Source organism: Ciconia boyciana, chromosome 5 (assembly GCF_034638445.1).
Source record: "Ciconia boyciana chromosome 5, ASM3463844v1, whole genome shotgun sequence".
In the NCBI taxonomy this organism is placed as follows: Eukaryota; Metazoa; Chordata; class Aves; order Ciconiiformes; family Ciconiidae; genus Ciconia; species Ciconia boyciana.
Window position 1 is genome coordinate 60063444 of NC_132938.1, and position 14635 is coordinate 60078078.

Genomic DNA, 14635 nt, shown 5'->3' on the forward strand with positions numbered 1-14635 from the left:
AAAACAATAATATTGTACGAAATGTTATACACAGGGCATGTTTTACATTGCAATATCAGAAACATCATTGCATCCACCAGAGGTACTATTCTAAAACTGATATTCACACAATGTTTTTTTTAATAATTATATGTTAGAAACATACAGTGTCGCATTTAGTATATACATTCCCTTGCTCGCAAGCGAAAAAATCCTAATCGCTTCTGTGTAACATGCTTTATTTTAAAGCCTAACCTTTTAAAAACACTGTTGTGATATTACTAACAACTGCTTTTATAAAATTAATTTGACATTTCGATATATATACATCCTTTCAGTCATTTTTATGTTAACAATGCTAAACTTAAAAAATAACAAGCTTATAGTAACATTAAAATGTCATATCATATCCAGTCAAACATTTGTCCATATATATATATATATATGTCCTTGTAACTGTTGAAATACTCTTAGTGAAAGAAAGATCTCAGAATCTGTAGGAGGTCCTTTGAAAACAAAGGAACTATCTTATTTCAGTGGTTTCCTCTTTTTCCCCCCCTCTCTCTCTCTCTCTTCCCCTCTCTCTCTCTGCCTGATTTTTCCTCCTTTCTCTTTCTCTCTAGTGCCCATTACTTTCTAGTGTAATTCTCAGTCTCTGCGGGACATGGGGAGGGATTCCCATGCAGTGTTTCCTACTCGGGTGTCTCACACGGGTCTGTCCACCGCGTACTGGCAAGCGCTCAGGTTGGAAGCGGGGTTCTGCACACTGGCATAGCCAAAACTGGAGTGCTGCTTGGCTTTAAGTCTCAGACTCGCCAAGCTCGAGTTACATGTGTCCCTATAAACATACGGAGGTGTTGGAGGAGCATAAGGACAGGCTGGCGTTGGCACTGCAGAATTCAGGGAGGGATTGCTCAAGTTGTTCAAGTTATTCAGGCTGTTGAGGCTGGAGCCGGGGACCCCGGTGACTGCAGAGGGTACCATGCTTGAAGACATACTCATGGAGGAGATGGAGTTTGGAGGGGAGAACATGCTCTGAGAAGACAGAGGGTTGACATTCATGGAGTTGAAGAAAGGAAAGCTTTTGGTGGAGAGGGAAGCAGAGGTCAGGCCCTTGGCTGCCCAGTTGTTGTACGAGTAGCCGGGGTACATGTCATCGTAGGGCTGCATGAGGCCGTTAAACTGTGGACCGAAGCCGTTTTTGCAAAGCTCGGCTTGCTGGTTCCTTTCTCTCTTTCTCCATTTGGCTCTGCGGTTCTTGAACCAAACCTTTGGAAACGGGGGGAGAGGGAGGAAGGGAGGGAGATGCGAGACGCGAGTTAGTCAGGAACCACCACCACCACCACCGCAGCCCTTTGCAAGCTCTCGGGGCAACAGCCGAGTGTGTCCGGATATACATATATATATATACATATATATAAAAAAAGGTGTACGTGCATATATATATACATACATATGTTCGCCTCGTCCTCTACGGAGCCCCGCGCTGGGCCAGGGCAGCGATGTGCTGCCGGGGCCGCCGAGCATCCCCCGGGCCCCGGTGCCGCCGGGGTTTAGCAAGGCAGATCCGTGGCCGCGCCGTTCCCCCCCCGCAGCCTCCGGCATAATTTGCGATGCTCTAATTCGCGCCACAGAGGCCAACGCTTCCTTCTTCTCCTTCTTCTCTCTCTCCCCCCCGCCCCGTTTCTCTCTCTTTTCCCCCCCTCCTTCCTTGGCTTATTCCGCACTGGAGCCATCCAGGGGAAACACAAAAGTGCAAAAGCGAGGGCAAAACGCCTGGAAACCCGCGGAATTTTAAGGCGATGTTTCCTATTACGGGGAAGGAGGGGGAAGCCAGCAACTAATAAATCCTTGCTTCAGCTTGTTAAAGCTACAAGTTCCTCCTGCGCGAAAGCTTCCAGAGCCGAAAACCACTCTCTAAACAAACTTGTTCGACTGCTCTTTGGCGAAAAAAAAGGAAAAACTAAAGAAGAAAAAAAATCGCCATTTAACAACGCGCTGAGATCCAAGGGACCCTCTCCGCAGACAATGGGGAAAACGTGCCCTTTCCCAATCCACATCTGGGTGTCTGACCCGCCGGGCAGCCGCCAGCAGCAGCCTCACCGTGTGTATTGGAGCCGCCCCGGGGGGTTTGCAGGAGCCCCCCCGGTCGAGCCGCGCAGGGGCCGCCCGGGCACCACGGGGACGGGCCCCGACCGGCGGCACCGCGCCGCCCGAAACCTCCCCCCCCCCGCAAAAGCCGCGCCGCCGCCGCCACCGCTTGGTGCTCCGGCGACGCACCGGCCCCGGCCGGGCCCCGCTCCCGGCCGCGGGGCTGCCCCGGCCCCGCACACCGCCGGCCCCGGGCGGAGAGCCGGCCCCGCTCGCTGCTGCCCCCGGTTCTCACTGCCTCGCTTTCCTCAAGCGACCGCGGGGAGAGGATTTACGTGGGGCTTCCGAAAGTCTGGGCTTTCGGCCCCTTCGGGTGCTTTTTGGGGCGTTTTTTTCCCGCAGCGCGGCGTTTGCACGCGAGCGGGATCCGGCCGCGGTATCACTGCAGCGCCGTGCTGGTCCCATAAATCTCAGAGGGGGGCAAGGGCGGAGAGAGACGCTCGTCGAATTGTGAAACCAAAAGACAGAGAAAATGCAAGGAAGGGCACGTCGGGAGTGCCTCGGAGTGAAGTAAAAGCCCTTGTGTATTTTACATCTTTTTCTCATTAGAGGCAGCGCAGGTTGCAGCCTGTTCCAAGTTGCTTTCTTGGCTAATGTTTTCATTAGCGTTTCGATCAAAAGGAGCAGGACGCATTGCGCGGTGAGGGCGAAACGTGCAGCAAACCATATTCCGGGGAGAGAGAGAGATATCCCAATCTGTCTCGCTTTGACAGAAATGTCCTGCTCTGCCCTGCTTTTGTGCAAAGGCTCTGAAGTTTGCATACAAACCGAAATCGAAAGCAGCTGCAAACATTGCAGCCCTCCTCCCCTTCCCCCCCCTCCCCCCCCTCCCCGACCCCCGCTGCTCGGAGCCGGGGTGTCGTGTCGGGACTTACCCTAACCCTGGCCTCGGTGAGGTTGGTCCAGACGGCGATCTCCTCCCGGGTGGACATGTCCGGGTAGCGATTCCGCTGGAAAGTGGCCTCCAGCTCCTGCAGCTGCTGGCTGGTGAAGTGAGTCCGCTGCCGCCGCTGCCTCTTCTTCTTGGAGGGGTCCTCGGGCCCCGCATCCTCGTTCTTGCTCTGCTGGCTCTTATCTTTCTCTGTAAGGGGGGGAGACAAAAAACAACAAGGCGGAAAACGAGGGCGTCTCAGCCTCCGAAGCCTCCTCTCCAGCGGCTGGGGAAGGGCTCGCCCCAGCGCTGCCGGATCCCGCAGACTGGCCCTGACGCGGCTCGGCGGTGTAATGATTAACCCGCCCGGCCTCCGCCGCCGCGGCCCCTCCGCGCCCCGCGGGCACCCACGGGTGGGCTCCTCCCGGAGGAGCAGCCGCCGCCGGGGGAGCGGGACGGAGCCGCCTCTCCGCCTGCCTGTGCGCAAGATTTTCGCCTATCTGCACCCGTCCTGTTCTCCCATCTGTATACCTGTAATCCGTCTTGTTTGCCCATCTATACCCACGTTGTTCGCCTGCCTGTATCGTGCTGTTCCTCTGCCTGTCTCCGAATTATTCGCCCATCTGCATCCACATCATTCACCTATCCGTACCCGTATTTGTCTGTCTGTACCCGTATTATTCGCCGATCTCCATCCGCATTGTTCGGCCGTCTGCATCCATATAACTCGCCCACCGCTGTACATGCCACCCGCCTACCCTACACGTCTCGTTATCTTTCTATACGCCGGCACACAGACACCGCACGCGAAAAAACACGAAAGGGGGCTCGGCTTGGGTGCGGGGCGCGCCCGGGCAGAGGGGCGGCGGCGGAGCGCGGGCCGCGGGGCTGCCGGGGCCGCCGGCCGGGCCGGGGCAGGGCAGGGCCGGGCCGGGCCGGGCCGGGGCAGGGCAGCGGGCGCCCGGCGGGCGGGGATCCCTGCCGCTCGCCCCCTCTTACCTGCGGCCTCGGGGCTGGAGGTGTCGGAGATGGTGTGCACCTCCAGCCGGTGCTTGGCGGACTCCAGGGAGGAGCGCGCCTGCCCCGGCGCCAGCGCCGTCGCCATGGCCAGCGCGGGCTGGTGGTGGTGGTGGCAAGATGATGAAGAGGAGGAGGAGGAAGGTGAGGAGGAGCACAGCTTATTCCCGGCTCCCAGGCGCTCCAGGCTTAACGGGTCCTTCATGCAGTTCATCGGCAAAAGGACGCCAAAGTCTACGTGCGCGCCTGGGGGGTCGACAGGAGAAGGTGTGCGTGTGTCTGTAGGTGTCGGTACGTGTAGGAGGGTCGGCGCGGCGCCCCCTCCCCGGGCGCGGAGCGGCCCCGCGGCTCCGGGGGGTCAGGGCTGCTGGGCGGGGAGCCGCCTCGGGGCGGGCGGCGCTCGGCTAGCGCCCGGGCGGCGCGGCGAGCCCAGAAGCCCCCGCCGCCCGGGGGGGAGCGGCGGCGACGGGCGAGCGGGCGAGTCCGGTCCTGCAAGAGCCGTCACGGCGACAGCGCTGCTGCCCGGCCGGCGGCCCCCGGCCCGCCGCGGGGCTCCGCGGGGCGGGGGCGGCGAGGCGCGGCGGCGCTCCGCGGGGCGCTCCTCTCCGCTGCCCGCGCATGGACCCGCGCCGCGCCGCGGCCGCCCCGCACCGCACCAGCTCAGCCGCTTCCCTCTTGGCCTGACATCTTAAACCGGCGGCGGCCTTCCCCGCGCCGGCGCGTCACCCGCCCCCGCCCCGCCCCGCCCCCGCCCCGCCCCTCCGCGCCCCGCCCCGCCCCGCCCGCGCAGCCCTGCGCGCTCCCGGCCGCCCCCCGCGCGCTCCCGGCAGCGGGCGCACCCGCCCCCCAAAACCTGGCGTTTTCCGCCCGGTTTGCCCCGCGGGTGGTGCCCGCGCCCGGAGCGCCCGGCCTCCGCCGGCCGGCCCCGCGGGGCGCCCCGTCGGGGCGGCTCCGGGCACGCCCGCCCCGCTCCGCTCCGCGTCCTTCCGCGCCTCGCCGCGCTGCCTGCCGCACTCGGCGAGGAGCGGGAAGCTCGGCGCTGGCAGAGGCGCTGCAGCAAGGAGAAAGAAAGCGAGGAAGCCCCGGGCCCGGTTCCCTCGCCATGGAGGGGGTGGGAAACAAACGGGAGGGGTGCGCGGCCGGTTCGACGGCGGATCGTTGACTGGCACCAGCCGCAGTAGCAGTAACAGCACAGCAACGACAGCTAAACACGGACGACAACAATAACCCCCCCTCTGCGGCACGGCTCCGGAAAGCCTCGCATCACACCCAAAGGAGGGAGGAAGAGCGTGTGCATCCTAGCCCCCGAGCGCTCGTAATCCCCGCGCTCGCCGGCTGTCTTGTCTCCCTCTGCCTGCACCGAAGGCGGAGAAAATCGGGGAAAATCCTCTCGCCGGCACTGCCGTTCCCGTCCCCTCCTTGCAGCCCGGTTTCCAACAGCGAGCCCCCAAGGAGGCTTTTCCGCCCCGGTTTTACCCCTTGTTCGCGCAATTATCCGCCGGCATCGTTTCCCCCTCTCGGCGGGGGCCCGCAGGAACCGCCCCGCTTCCCGGCGAGGCGCCCAGAGCAGCCCCCGCACCCGCGCCCACGAAAGCCGTTCGCAGAGTTTGGCCAAGCCCCGCACAAGTCTCTCACACGCGGCCTCCCGACCAACCCCCCTCCGAGGTTTGGGGGGCAGGACTTGACCCCTCGGCCCCGGGCAGCGGCGGCAGAGGGACGGGCTGCGCTGTCCCGCCGTCCCCGCTCACGGGCCCGCTTATAGCGCGGGGGCAAGGCTGCTTGCGGACCCGGGTGTCGCAGGAGGAAGGAGGAGCGGGGCTGTTTCCAGCGGGTCTAACGCGGCGGCAGGTTGCCCTCCCGTGTTGGTCAGGATCTCCCGGGGCGGAGGAGCCTGTCTGCCGAGCCCCACTGCCCCGGGGAGCTGCGGCCCTGTCAGGGCTGGGGAGCCCAAGGGAGCCCAGGCGCGGAAAATGCAGGTCGCGCCTCTATCTTCAACTCCTCTGCAAGGTTCCGGGCATGCAAAAGTTACCGAAAGCTTCCCCTTGGCGTGGCCCTCCGCACCCACATCCCAGCGCCCAAACTTTTCTGTATCCCGTTGCTTCCCACCCACCCCCGCCCCGCGCAAGGGTCCTTCTTAGTCGCTGATGCTCGTTCGAGGTACGTATCATCCCTCGCAATCTTACTTATCGCTAAATTATACATATTACTTTCGCAGCCTGTTAGTAAAGAAGGTTAAATTAATTTACATTCTGCTCATTATCTGGTGTTTAAATGACGTGTTTTTATCCCTGAGATTTGGCAAAGAATCTCTTTCCTCAGACCCCACAGCGTTTCGACGGAGACAATGCTCTTACATTTGTAGTGGATTTTAATCTGATAAGACTCTAATTTGCTTAAGTCTTTTAAATAGGGGGTTTAAAATGATTCTAGCGGTTTTCTTATTGAATTTCCTCTAATCCCCCCAAGATCATAAAGTATATGTGTAAAGTAAATATTTCCTCCCTTTGCACCGGCAGCAGATGACCTATAACTAAGTCAATATGAATCCGGCTCCATTCCGCACAATTTGTTTACCAATCATATCCCCGTTTCTTCTTAACCTCTCGCTACTCCGTGGTCCTGCACCCAGAAATCCCCCCCCCAGCCTTTCCCCACGGCGGGACCGCGCCACGGCCGCGGGCGCGGAGCTGCCCCGGCCCCGGCCAGCGGGCGCGGCCTCGGCCTCGCTGCGAGGGGCGCTGGGAGGGGACGCCGCCCTTCTCCAGCCCCCAAGTCGGGCTTGTAACCAGCCTGCAAAGCCCTGGGGAGGGGGAGCCGGAGGGAGAGGGGATACGGTGGTATCCCCTCCCTTTTTTGGTTTCAAGGAGGCAACGCGGCCCTCTCCCAGATGAGCCCTTTCCCCCCTTTCCTTTCCTTTCCTTTCCTTTCCTTTCCTTTCCTTTCCTTTCCTTTCTTTGCGTTCATTTATTTTTAGTTAGTTTAGGGAAATGCCGGCTTCTTCAGCTGCGACTCGAAACGAAAAGTCTCTCCCGGCTGCGCGGCGCAGGGCACTTTTTACGCGCTTTATGCGCTTGCGGGGCGTAGCGCCGGTGCCCGCCCCGCCGCGGCCCTCTCTGTCCCGGGAGACTCGGAGGGGGCAGGCGGGTGCCGGCCCGCTCCCCCCAGGGAAGGGGAGAGGAGGAGCAGGGCCCGGCCACCCCGCCGCCCTCCCACACCTTCCCCAGCGCCAGCCCCGCGTCCCCCAGCCGCAGCCGGGACAGACCCTCTGGCCGTCCCCGCGTCCCCAAAAGCGGGGCACGGCACCGGCCCGGGCAGGGGAGAGGGTGCCGGCATTTCCTTACATGCCTTTGATTAAAACTCCCCCACCCCGGGCAGGGGGGGGGAGCTACCACGCAGCATTAGTTGTCATGGTGACCATAAATCACGTAAATCCAAAAATACCCACCTATAATCTGAGATGAAGCTTTTATTTCCCGAGTGAAATAATATTTTAAAAGCTGTCAGCCAACCGAAAAACAACCTAATTGTAGACACCCAAGTAATATATTAGCGGTAAAGGTTTCAATTAAAATGTCAAAAGTGTTTTTTCAATTTTGTTTTCTTTTTCTTTCTGCTGGAAGCTCCCAGCCCCTTTCGGGTTCGGGTCCTGGCCGCGAAGCCGCCCCGGCCGGCTCACCCGCGTACCGACCGTCCGCGCCTGCTGCGCGGGGCCGCCACCCCAAAAAAACCTATGTGGGGGAATTGCCCCTTCCCCTCCCGCCCGGCGCTGCAGGGCTTGCCGGCGGGCTGGAGGGCATCCGCCGGCTGCGAAAAACGGGGATTTGGGGCTGCTCCCCACCCCGCTCCGCCTCCTGCATTTCCTTTTACATTCTGTGTTTGTTTTTCCTGAGGGTGTTTTTCGTCCTCCCGCTCCCGCCGGCGGAGCTGGCGGCCCGGGACCCCCGCTGCTGGTCCCGGTGCGGGAGGCGGGCGGCCGGGAGCGGGGCCGGGAGCTGAGCGGCTCGGCTGGGGGTGCCGGGGTGGCCAGACCTACTGCGGGTATTTATTTTCCCACTTTTCCTTTATCTCCTTACGGGATCGTTGTTTCTAGGCGTAATACTCTCCTAAATGGATAAATTGGTTCTTATGTAGAGTCCCCAGCTAGTCCTGTTGTCTTTTACCTTTGTCTTGTTGTCTTTCGCCTATCTCGGATTACCGGGTATTCTCCTCGATGAAGAGCCATTAATTACCCATTCAGTCAATATTAGGAAGACTACAGAGCTTTTTACATAGGATTAAGAAGACATCAGATTGTTCCGTTAGTATATTCCTACTCACGCATAAGCTTTCGTTATACATTTAGTTTTCCCTGGAGTGAGGCTAACAACTGCCGCATATATTATTCTCGGACGACGGCGGCGGCGGGGGGGGAGAATTATATATCCGCAGCGCAATAAATAACTTTTAAGTTGCGGGGGGGGGGCTGCGGGCAGGGGCGCGCAGCTCCCCGGGCGCCGCGCAGGGGCAGCGCAGCGGCCGATCGCCTCCGCCCCGGCCAGGGGAGACGCCGGCTCCGCCGCCCGGGCCACAGCTCCGGGGACACGTGTGGCCAGGCTGTGTGGCGGGGAGGGTGCCGCTCCGCTCTGCTTGGCGGCCCGCGGCGGCAGCGACGCTCCGGCCCCGCCTCGGCCCCCCCGCGCCCGCGCCCTCCCGCGGGGGCGGAGGCTGCGCGCCCACCTCGTCCCGGGGCTCAAAAAAGGCACCGGCGACCTTGGCTTTGCAGGCTGCCGTGCCTGCAGCTGATCTGGACGGAAAGCTGAATCAGCGTCGGGGTTGTCGTCTTTGAAAAAGAGATGTTACGTTACGGAATACCCGGACCGAAGAATATATATATTTTTAATTTTTTTTAAAGAGTTGAAACCATCAATTTGTGACGCTGAATGATGATATAAGGCGGAATGTAATTTCAGCGTTTTATGCTGGAGGCTGCTGTTTCAGCAATACCCAGATTATCGATTACAGGAAAGGATTCCTTAAGTAGAATTCACGCTGCCCGCAAATCGTATAGATTATATATATACACACGCTTACACGCACACACACGAATAGTTTAAGCGTCCTCACGCCCTGCACGAAAAAATTATTCGAATAAACCCACCAGCAGCCAGGGGCGCGTGCTGTGGGGCTGTCGAGGCGTGTGCTGAAGTTTTCCTGATTTTGTGGGACGGGTCACCCGGCAGCAATTTTCCCGTCGCTCTGGGTGAACGTGACACCCGCCGGGCTGCGTTCGGCACTCGAGGCTGCAATAAGAGTTTCGCACTTTCCCGTTCTCCTTTCCCCGGCTGCCCACGGACCCGTTTCTTCTGGAAACGCGGGAACCCAGCGCGCCCGTGTCGTTTTGGAGGGTCTCCTACCGAATTTCGTTTCCTCCTTTCACAGGAGCGTCGCTTTGACCGAACATTCGCATTTTTTCCTACTACTACCCATGCCGCTAGTTAGCGATGATTCTCCTTGTGCCCACCAACGGTGCCTAACCCGCGAAATTACCTGACCGCCCTCGTAATTTCCGAAACTGAACTCTGACAGAGGGGGGCCAAAAACCCCCTGCTCCCCTTCCCCGCCTCTCACCCAGCCCGCCCCAAGGACCAGACTTTTGGATGGTAGATCCCAAGAAGCACGAAGTCCTGACAGTCAGGCAAGACGAAACTCAACGAGCACCGCGCGATTAAAAGCAAATCAAAGCCAAGACCCCCCAAAACCCGCCCGAATCACGAGAAAACACCCGTGATTTCTACGCTTTGCCCGAGCGGCTCAGGACTTGCTCTTATGCGTCGCACAGAGACGGGCTGGGGCTGCGCACAGGGATCACCCCCACATCTGCAGGGATATATCCGCGGTCGTTCCGCGCTCCCCTTCCCCGCCCACGGGAAGGTTTTAATGGTCAGGCAACCCCGCGCTGCTTCTTCGGCTCAGACTTATATTTTAATTAATGGAATTAAAGGTGTTTAGATAGTCATTTCCCCCGCCGCCCAACGAGTAAAAAACCAGAGCGGCTGATACGGTAACGAGGCAGGAAATTTTGCGTGTACGACAATAATCCGGGTTCATAATTGATGGTTAAGAAAATAACCATTTGTTTCTCGGCAGAGGAAGTAAAAGTTACCGTGTCAGGGAGCATATGTGGATATTACTTTTATAAATACTTAGTCGAATAAAGCTGGCGTGGAAGGGCTCATAAATTTATTATATCAGAAAGGTCCCCACTTTCCCATTAGATCGTGCTCAGGGCTTTGATTAAGACCACCTGTTCGGCGGGAGGAAAAGGCAGGGGAGGGCGAAAAGGCCTTTCTTATTTGCAAACCATATATAAAGCAATGTCACCCTTCCTTTCCACATTATTTAACACTTATTACTGGCGGAGGGGAAAAGCGCCAGACCCTGGTAAAGCCTATTTGTGCACAATTTAATATCACGTATGTTTCCGGGATTAAAAATTATCGGCTCGTAATACCTTCGCGTTTGGAATTACCCCGGATTTTGCTCGCTAACCTTCCTTTAGCCTAAGCGTTTCTTCTTCTAGGGGTTTTGATGCCCAGCTAGCAAATCCTGCTTAAAGTCTCGGGGGGAGGGTGGACTCGGGAAGGGGACGTGGCTCCTCCTGAAATCACTGGATGTTATCTGAGGAAGAGCGAGCCGTTCGGCCAAGCAGGGTTAATACAGCACCCTTACAAGGAAGTGTTTAACCACGAGACCGGGAATACGTGCATTATTAATTCACTCTAGTTTCCTGTATTATTAATTCAGGTTAATATATTTTATTTAAACAAAATTACGTTTATCTTGGATTAAACAGTCTCTCGAAATACAGAGCGCTTGTTTTCTTCTTTGTAATATGTTTGCATTGCTGTTTTTCTTTACCACCCCTCGGGCTCGCCTACCAGACCCCCCGAAACGGGCAGGGGCAGAGAAGGCAGGAGCTCGCTCTGCCGCGGACGGGGCGCCGCGGGGCGCCCGCCTCTGGGGGCAAGAGAGGGCTGGCGGCTTGTTTGCGGGCGGGGGGGGGCGGAAAGTAGAAAATACAAAGGGAGACGAGAGCGAGGCTGCCGGGACCCGAAAGGCGGCGACCGGACAGCGACGCTTTTGGGGGGGACGCGCTGGCGGCGGGTGTTAGTGCGCGCCTGCAGCCGCGGGGGTGCGGCGCACCCCCTTCCCTTCCTTCCCCTCCCTCCCTCCCTCCCCTCCCTCCCCCGCGGCCGCGCATCCTCAGGCGCAAGTGGCGCCCGGGCGCAAGGGCCGCGCTGCGCTGCGCTGCGCGGCCAGCGGGCAGCAGAGGGCGCCCTGGGGCCGCGCAGGCGGCCCTGCCGCGGGGCTCCCGCCCGCCGCCCCGGCAGCGCGGCCCGCGGAGGGGCGCGGAGGGGCCGCCGCTTACCATTGGCGCTGGGGGGCGGCCGCCCGAAGAGCTTGCTGCCGGCGGGCTCCTTGCGGCCCTCCGGCGCCTCGCTGAGCTCCCCCTTTTTGATGTCCGCCTCCTTGGAGAAAAGACACTCGACGGCGGCGGGCTGCACCCCTGGGGACGGGGACACGGGGGGGGGGCACAGGGGAGAGGCGGTCAGCGCCCGCTGCTGCGCACCCTTCCGTGGAGGCGGCGCCGCTTCCCGGGGGCTGCCCCGCCTGGCTCCGCACCCGCGCACCGCACCGCGCCGCAGCGGGGCCGCTGTGCCGCCGGCCCGGCGGGAGACGGTTTCTCTTACCTAGCTGAACGCAGGCGGAGACAAGTTTGCGGCAGTTGGACTCCATTACCCGTTATCTGCAAAAGATGAAGGCACCGGAGTTTTAAAACGATAATTCCGGGAGCGAAGAATAAATGCAAAAAAGAAACCCAGCCGCCCGGCAGCCACGTCGCAGAGGTGCCGGCCGGACCCCCACCTTTCCCCGGCGATGACCGCACGGTGCCCCCTCTCCCCGCCTCAACCTCGGGTCCCACCCGAGTCACACCACGGGATAGGTGCATACCCCCGTGGCGGTTTCCCAGCCCGTCGGACCACTCGGCCGCCCTCCACCCCTCGTTATCTGGGGACGTGGAGGAGGGCTCCCCGAACCTCGCTGCCGTGCTCCGCCCCGGGACGCCCCGACCCCGGTCCCAGGGTCCCCCCGGTCCCAGGGCTGCCGTGGGGCAGCGGATACCGGCAGCCGAGACCCCTGCGCGGCGGGAGATGCGCGGCCGCGGCTGCGCCCGCCGAGGCCCCGGTCCCCGGCTGAGCCTCCGCGCTCTCCGGCCACCGCCGGCGCCTCCCCCGGCCTGAAAGGCTGGGCAGTAAAATCACGGGATTAGTGCCTGATTGAGATGTCTGTTCGTGAGATATTACAAAATTCATTATCACAGCTCTCTACTAACTCGATATGAAGTAACACAGATGGGATTTTATTAGTCCAGGCTTCAAATGTTTACTTATGATAATTTCGGGGGAAATTTGCATGTCATCATCATTTCGGTAATCTTTCTTCTTCTTCTTCGCCTCTTTTTTAATGTCTGAACCGGGCGCATTATTAGCTGGTGCTTACAAATGCGGCAGCCGGGAGCCGAGGCACGTTTGGGACGAGCAGCGCCAGCCCCAGCGCCCGCCGTGCGGGGCCCCGCCGCCCGCCGCCGGGCAGGCAGGACGGGAGCGGGGGACAAAAGGGGAGGGGAAAAAAAGGAAAAAGCGGGGGGAAATGGGAAGGTGCGGTTATCGTGACTCCTCCGGGTCTCGCTGTGACACGGCGGTTTCTATCCAACGCCGAAGGACGCCTGGGAGAAACTCCGCTCCCTCCAGCAGCCGGGCCTAGCACACGAGCTGTGCCTAAATTAGTCGGGGAGGCGATGAAGAGAACCTTAGTTCTTCGCCGATGGTCCTCAGATCGGGACAGATCTCCGTCAAGATTAGTCGTGCGTGACAAATTCAGCTGCCCTCTCCCGCCGCCTGCCTCGATGGCTGATTTATCTCATGCGTGGAGACACGCAGCTCCCCCCACGCAACACGCACGGCCACCGAGGGGAAGTTTTTCCTCTCTCCTGAATCGCCGGTCTCCTCGGAGAAAAGTGCCTTTCCCGGCCGGATTATCATTCCTTCCTCGCTCTCAGTTGCCCGCACCGCTCCTTCCCTTTCTCCTCTCCGCGTCCTCTTTTAATTTTTGTTGCAAACCGCATCGCCGCGCGGGGCCAAGGGGAGCGAGGAGCGTTTTCCTATTGTCTCCGGCCCGGCGACTGAAATGAAAGCAGCTCCACTTGCTTTTCCGTTCCCATTTCTCCGAGCACTCCTCCGCTCGCAATTAGTACCTCAGCACCCCGTGCACCCACAGCCCCAGCAGCCGCACCAGCCGGGCGAGCTTGCCCTTCCTCCGCGGCTTTGCTGGGCCCGCTCAGCAGCAACCTGCTCGGAGCACTCCGGCCGTAACAACTGCAGGGCGCGGACAAAAAAGCGGTGTCACGCGGGATTTGTTTTTTTCCTTATTGGTATCTATCGCTATGCTGTCGAGGAGAAAAAAAAAAGGAAAACCCGAAACAACCCCCCGAAAAACAGAGTCCCCCGGCAAAAACCTCAGCAACGCCCGAAATACTGCGGTCCCTGATTTCGGCGGGAGGGTTTTTGTCAGAGGCCGCGGCCGCTGCCGGGTGCTCTCAAACGAAAGGGGGGCTCTGCGCGGGGCCTACCCCTCCGCGCTGCCCGCAGGGGCAGCCGGGCCCCGCCGCTCCCCCGCGGCGGGTGCTGCCGGGGCTCCCGGCCGCGGAGCCGCAGACCCGCCCGCCCGATTTTCCGGCGCCCCGAGCCCGGGCCGGCGCTGCCGCCGTCCCCCGCCCGGGTGCGCGGCGCCGCGGCGGGAAGGCGCTGCCCGCGCGGCCGCTCCGGGGGGCCGGGCGCGGCGGGGCCGGTTCCCAGCGCCCGCCCCGCCGGGGGAGGCCGGGGCCGGCACGGCGGGGAAGCGGCGCGGGGGCAGCGCTGGCTCCCCTCGCCGCCAGCCCTGCGGGACGGGCCGCAGCCGCCCGGGAGGACATCAGCAACTCGAGCCCGCAGCAGCCTGCCCGGCCGGCCCGCGGCCCCGCCGCCCGTCCCGGGGTGCGCAGAGCCGGGACCGGCCGGCTCCCTAGCCCCGCGCCCGTCCCGCCGGCACCCCCCGAGACCCCCCCCCACTCACCGGGGCCGGCTGCGCTGTCCGCCCCGCTGCTCGCGCTGCTGGTGCCGGTGCTGCCGGGGGCAGCGGGGCCGCGCCGGGCTCCTGCGCTGGCTGCGGGGCCGCGGAGCCGCCGCCGCCGCTGGCTCCCTCCTTCCCCGGCCCTCCCGCGCCCCCGCCCCGCCCCGCCCGCCTCCCCGGGCCCTGACGTCACGCAGGCTCCGCCGAACGCGCTCCGCCGCCGCCGCGGGGCCGGGCCGGGCCGGGCCGGGCGGCTCCGCGGCGCTCCGCGGGCACGGGCGCAGCGGCGGCGGCCGCCGGCCGCGGAGGGGGCAGGGGGCAGGAGGAAGGACAAAAGGCGGCGCAGGCGGCGCGGCGGCGGGCTAGGTAGCCGGAGGAGAACCGAGGTGAGCGAGGACGCCCGCGGCCCCTCCGCGCCCGCGCAGGGCGCGCCCCGCTCCGCTCCGCGCCGCTCCGCCCCGCCCCGCC

General features: G+C 61.5%; 1 protein-coding gene across 6 annotated transcripts; it reads right to left on the minus strand.

The window, feature by feature from the left end:
* Nucleotides 1-535: 535 nt before the first annotated feature.
* Nucleotides 536-14309, minus strand: PITX2 (paired like homeodomain 2). Of its 6 annotated transcripts, XM_072862932.1 has the most exons (7): nt 14171-14309; nt 12393-13241; nt 11749-11804; nt 11427-11564; nt 4001-4264; nt 3006-3211; nt 536-1248 (listed from the first exon to the last, which is right to left on the minus strand). In XM_072862932.1, the coding sequence occupies exons 3-7, from the start codon at nt 11792-11794 to the stop codon at nt 685-687; spliced, it is 1218 nt and encodes a 405-aa protein (XP_072719033.1). In that variant the 5' UTR covers nt 11795-11804; nt 12393-13241; nt 14171-14309; the 3' UTR covers nt 536-684. The 6 variants fall into 6 exon arrangements, with proteins under 6 accessions (XP_072719033.1, XP_072719031.1, XP_072719034.1 ...); XM_072862930.1 differs by lacking the exon at nt 12393-13241; XM_072862933.1 differs by lacking the exons at nt 11427-11564; nt 12393-13241.
* Nucleotides 14310-14635: the final 326 nt, after the last annotated feature.

Excerpts from the sequence above, each read along its gene's own strand:
- PITX2 (XM_072862930.1), bottom strand. The coding sequence starts at position 11,794 with ATGGAGTCCAACTGCCGCAAACTTGTCTCCGCCTGCGTTCAGCTAG. Across the intron at positions 11,565-11,748 it reads CTCCGCCTGCGTTCAGCTAG|GGGTGCAGCCCGCCGCCGTC; the intron begins GTAAGAGAAACC and ends CCCCGTCCCCAG. Across the intron at positions 3,212-4,000 it reads CTCCAGCCCCGAGGCCGCAG|AGAAAGATAAGAGCCAGCAG; the intron begins GTAAGAGGGGGC and ends CCCCCCTTACAG.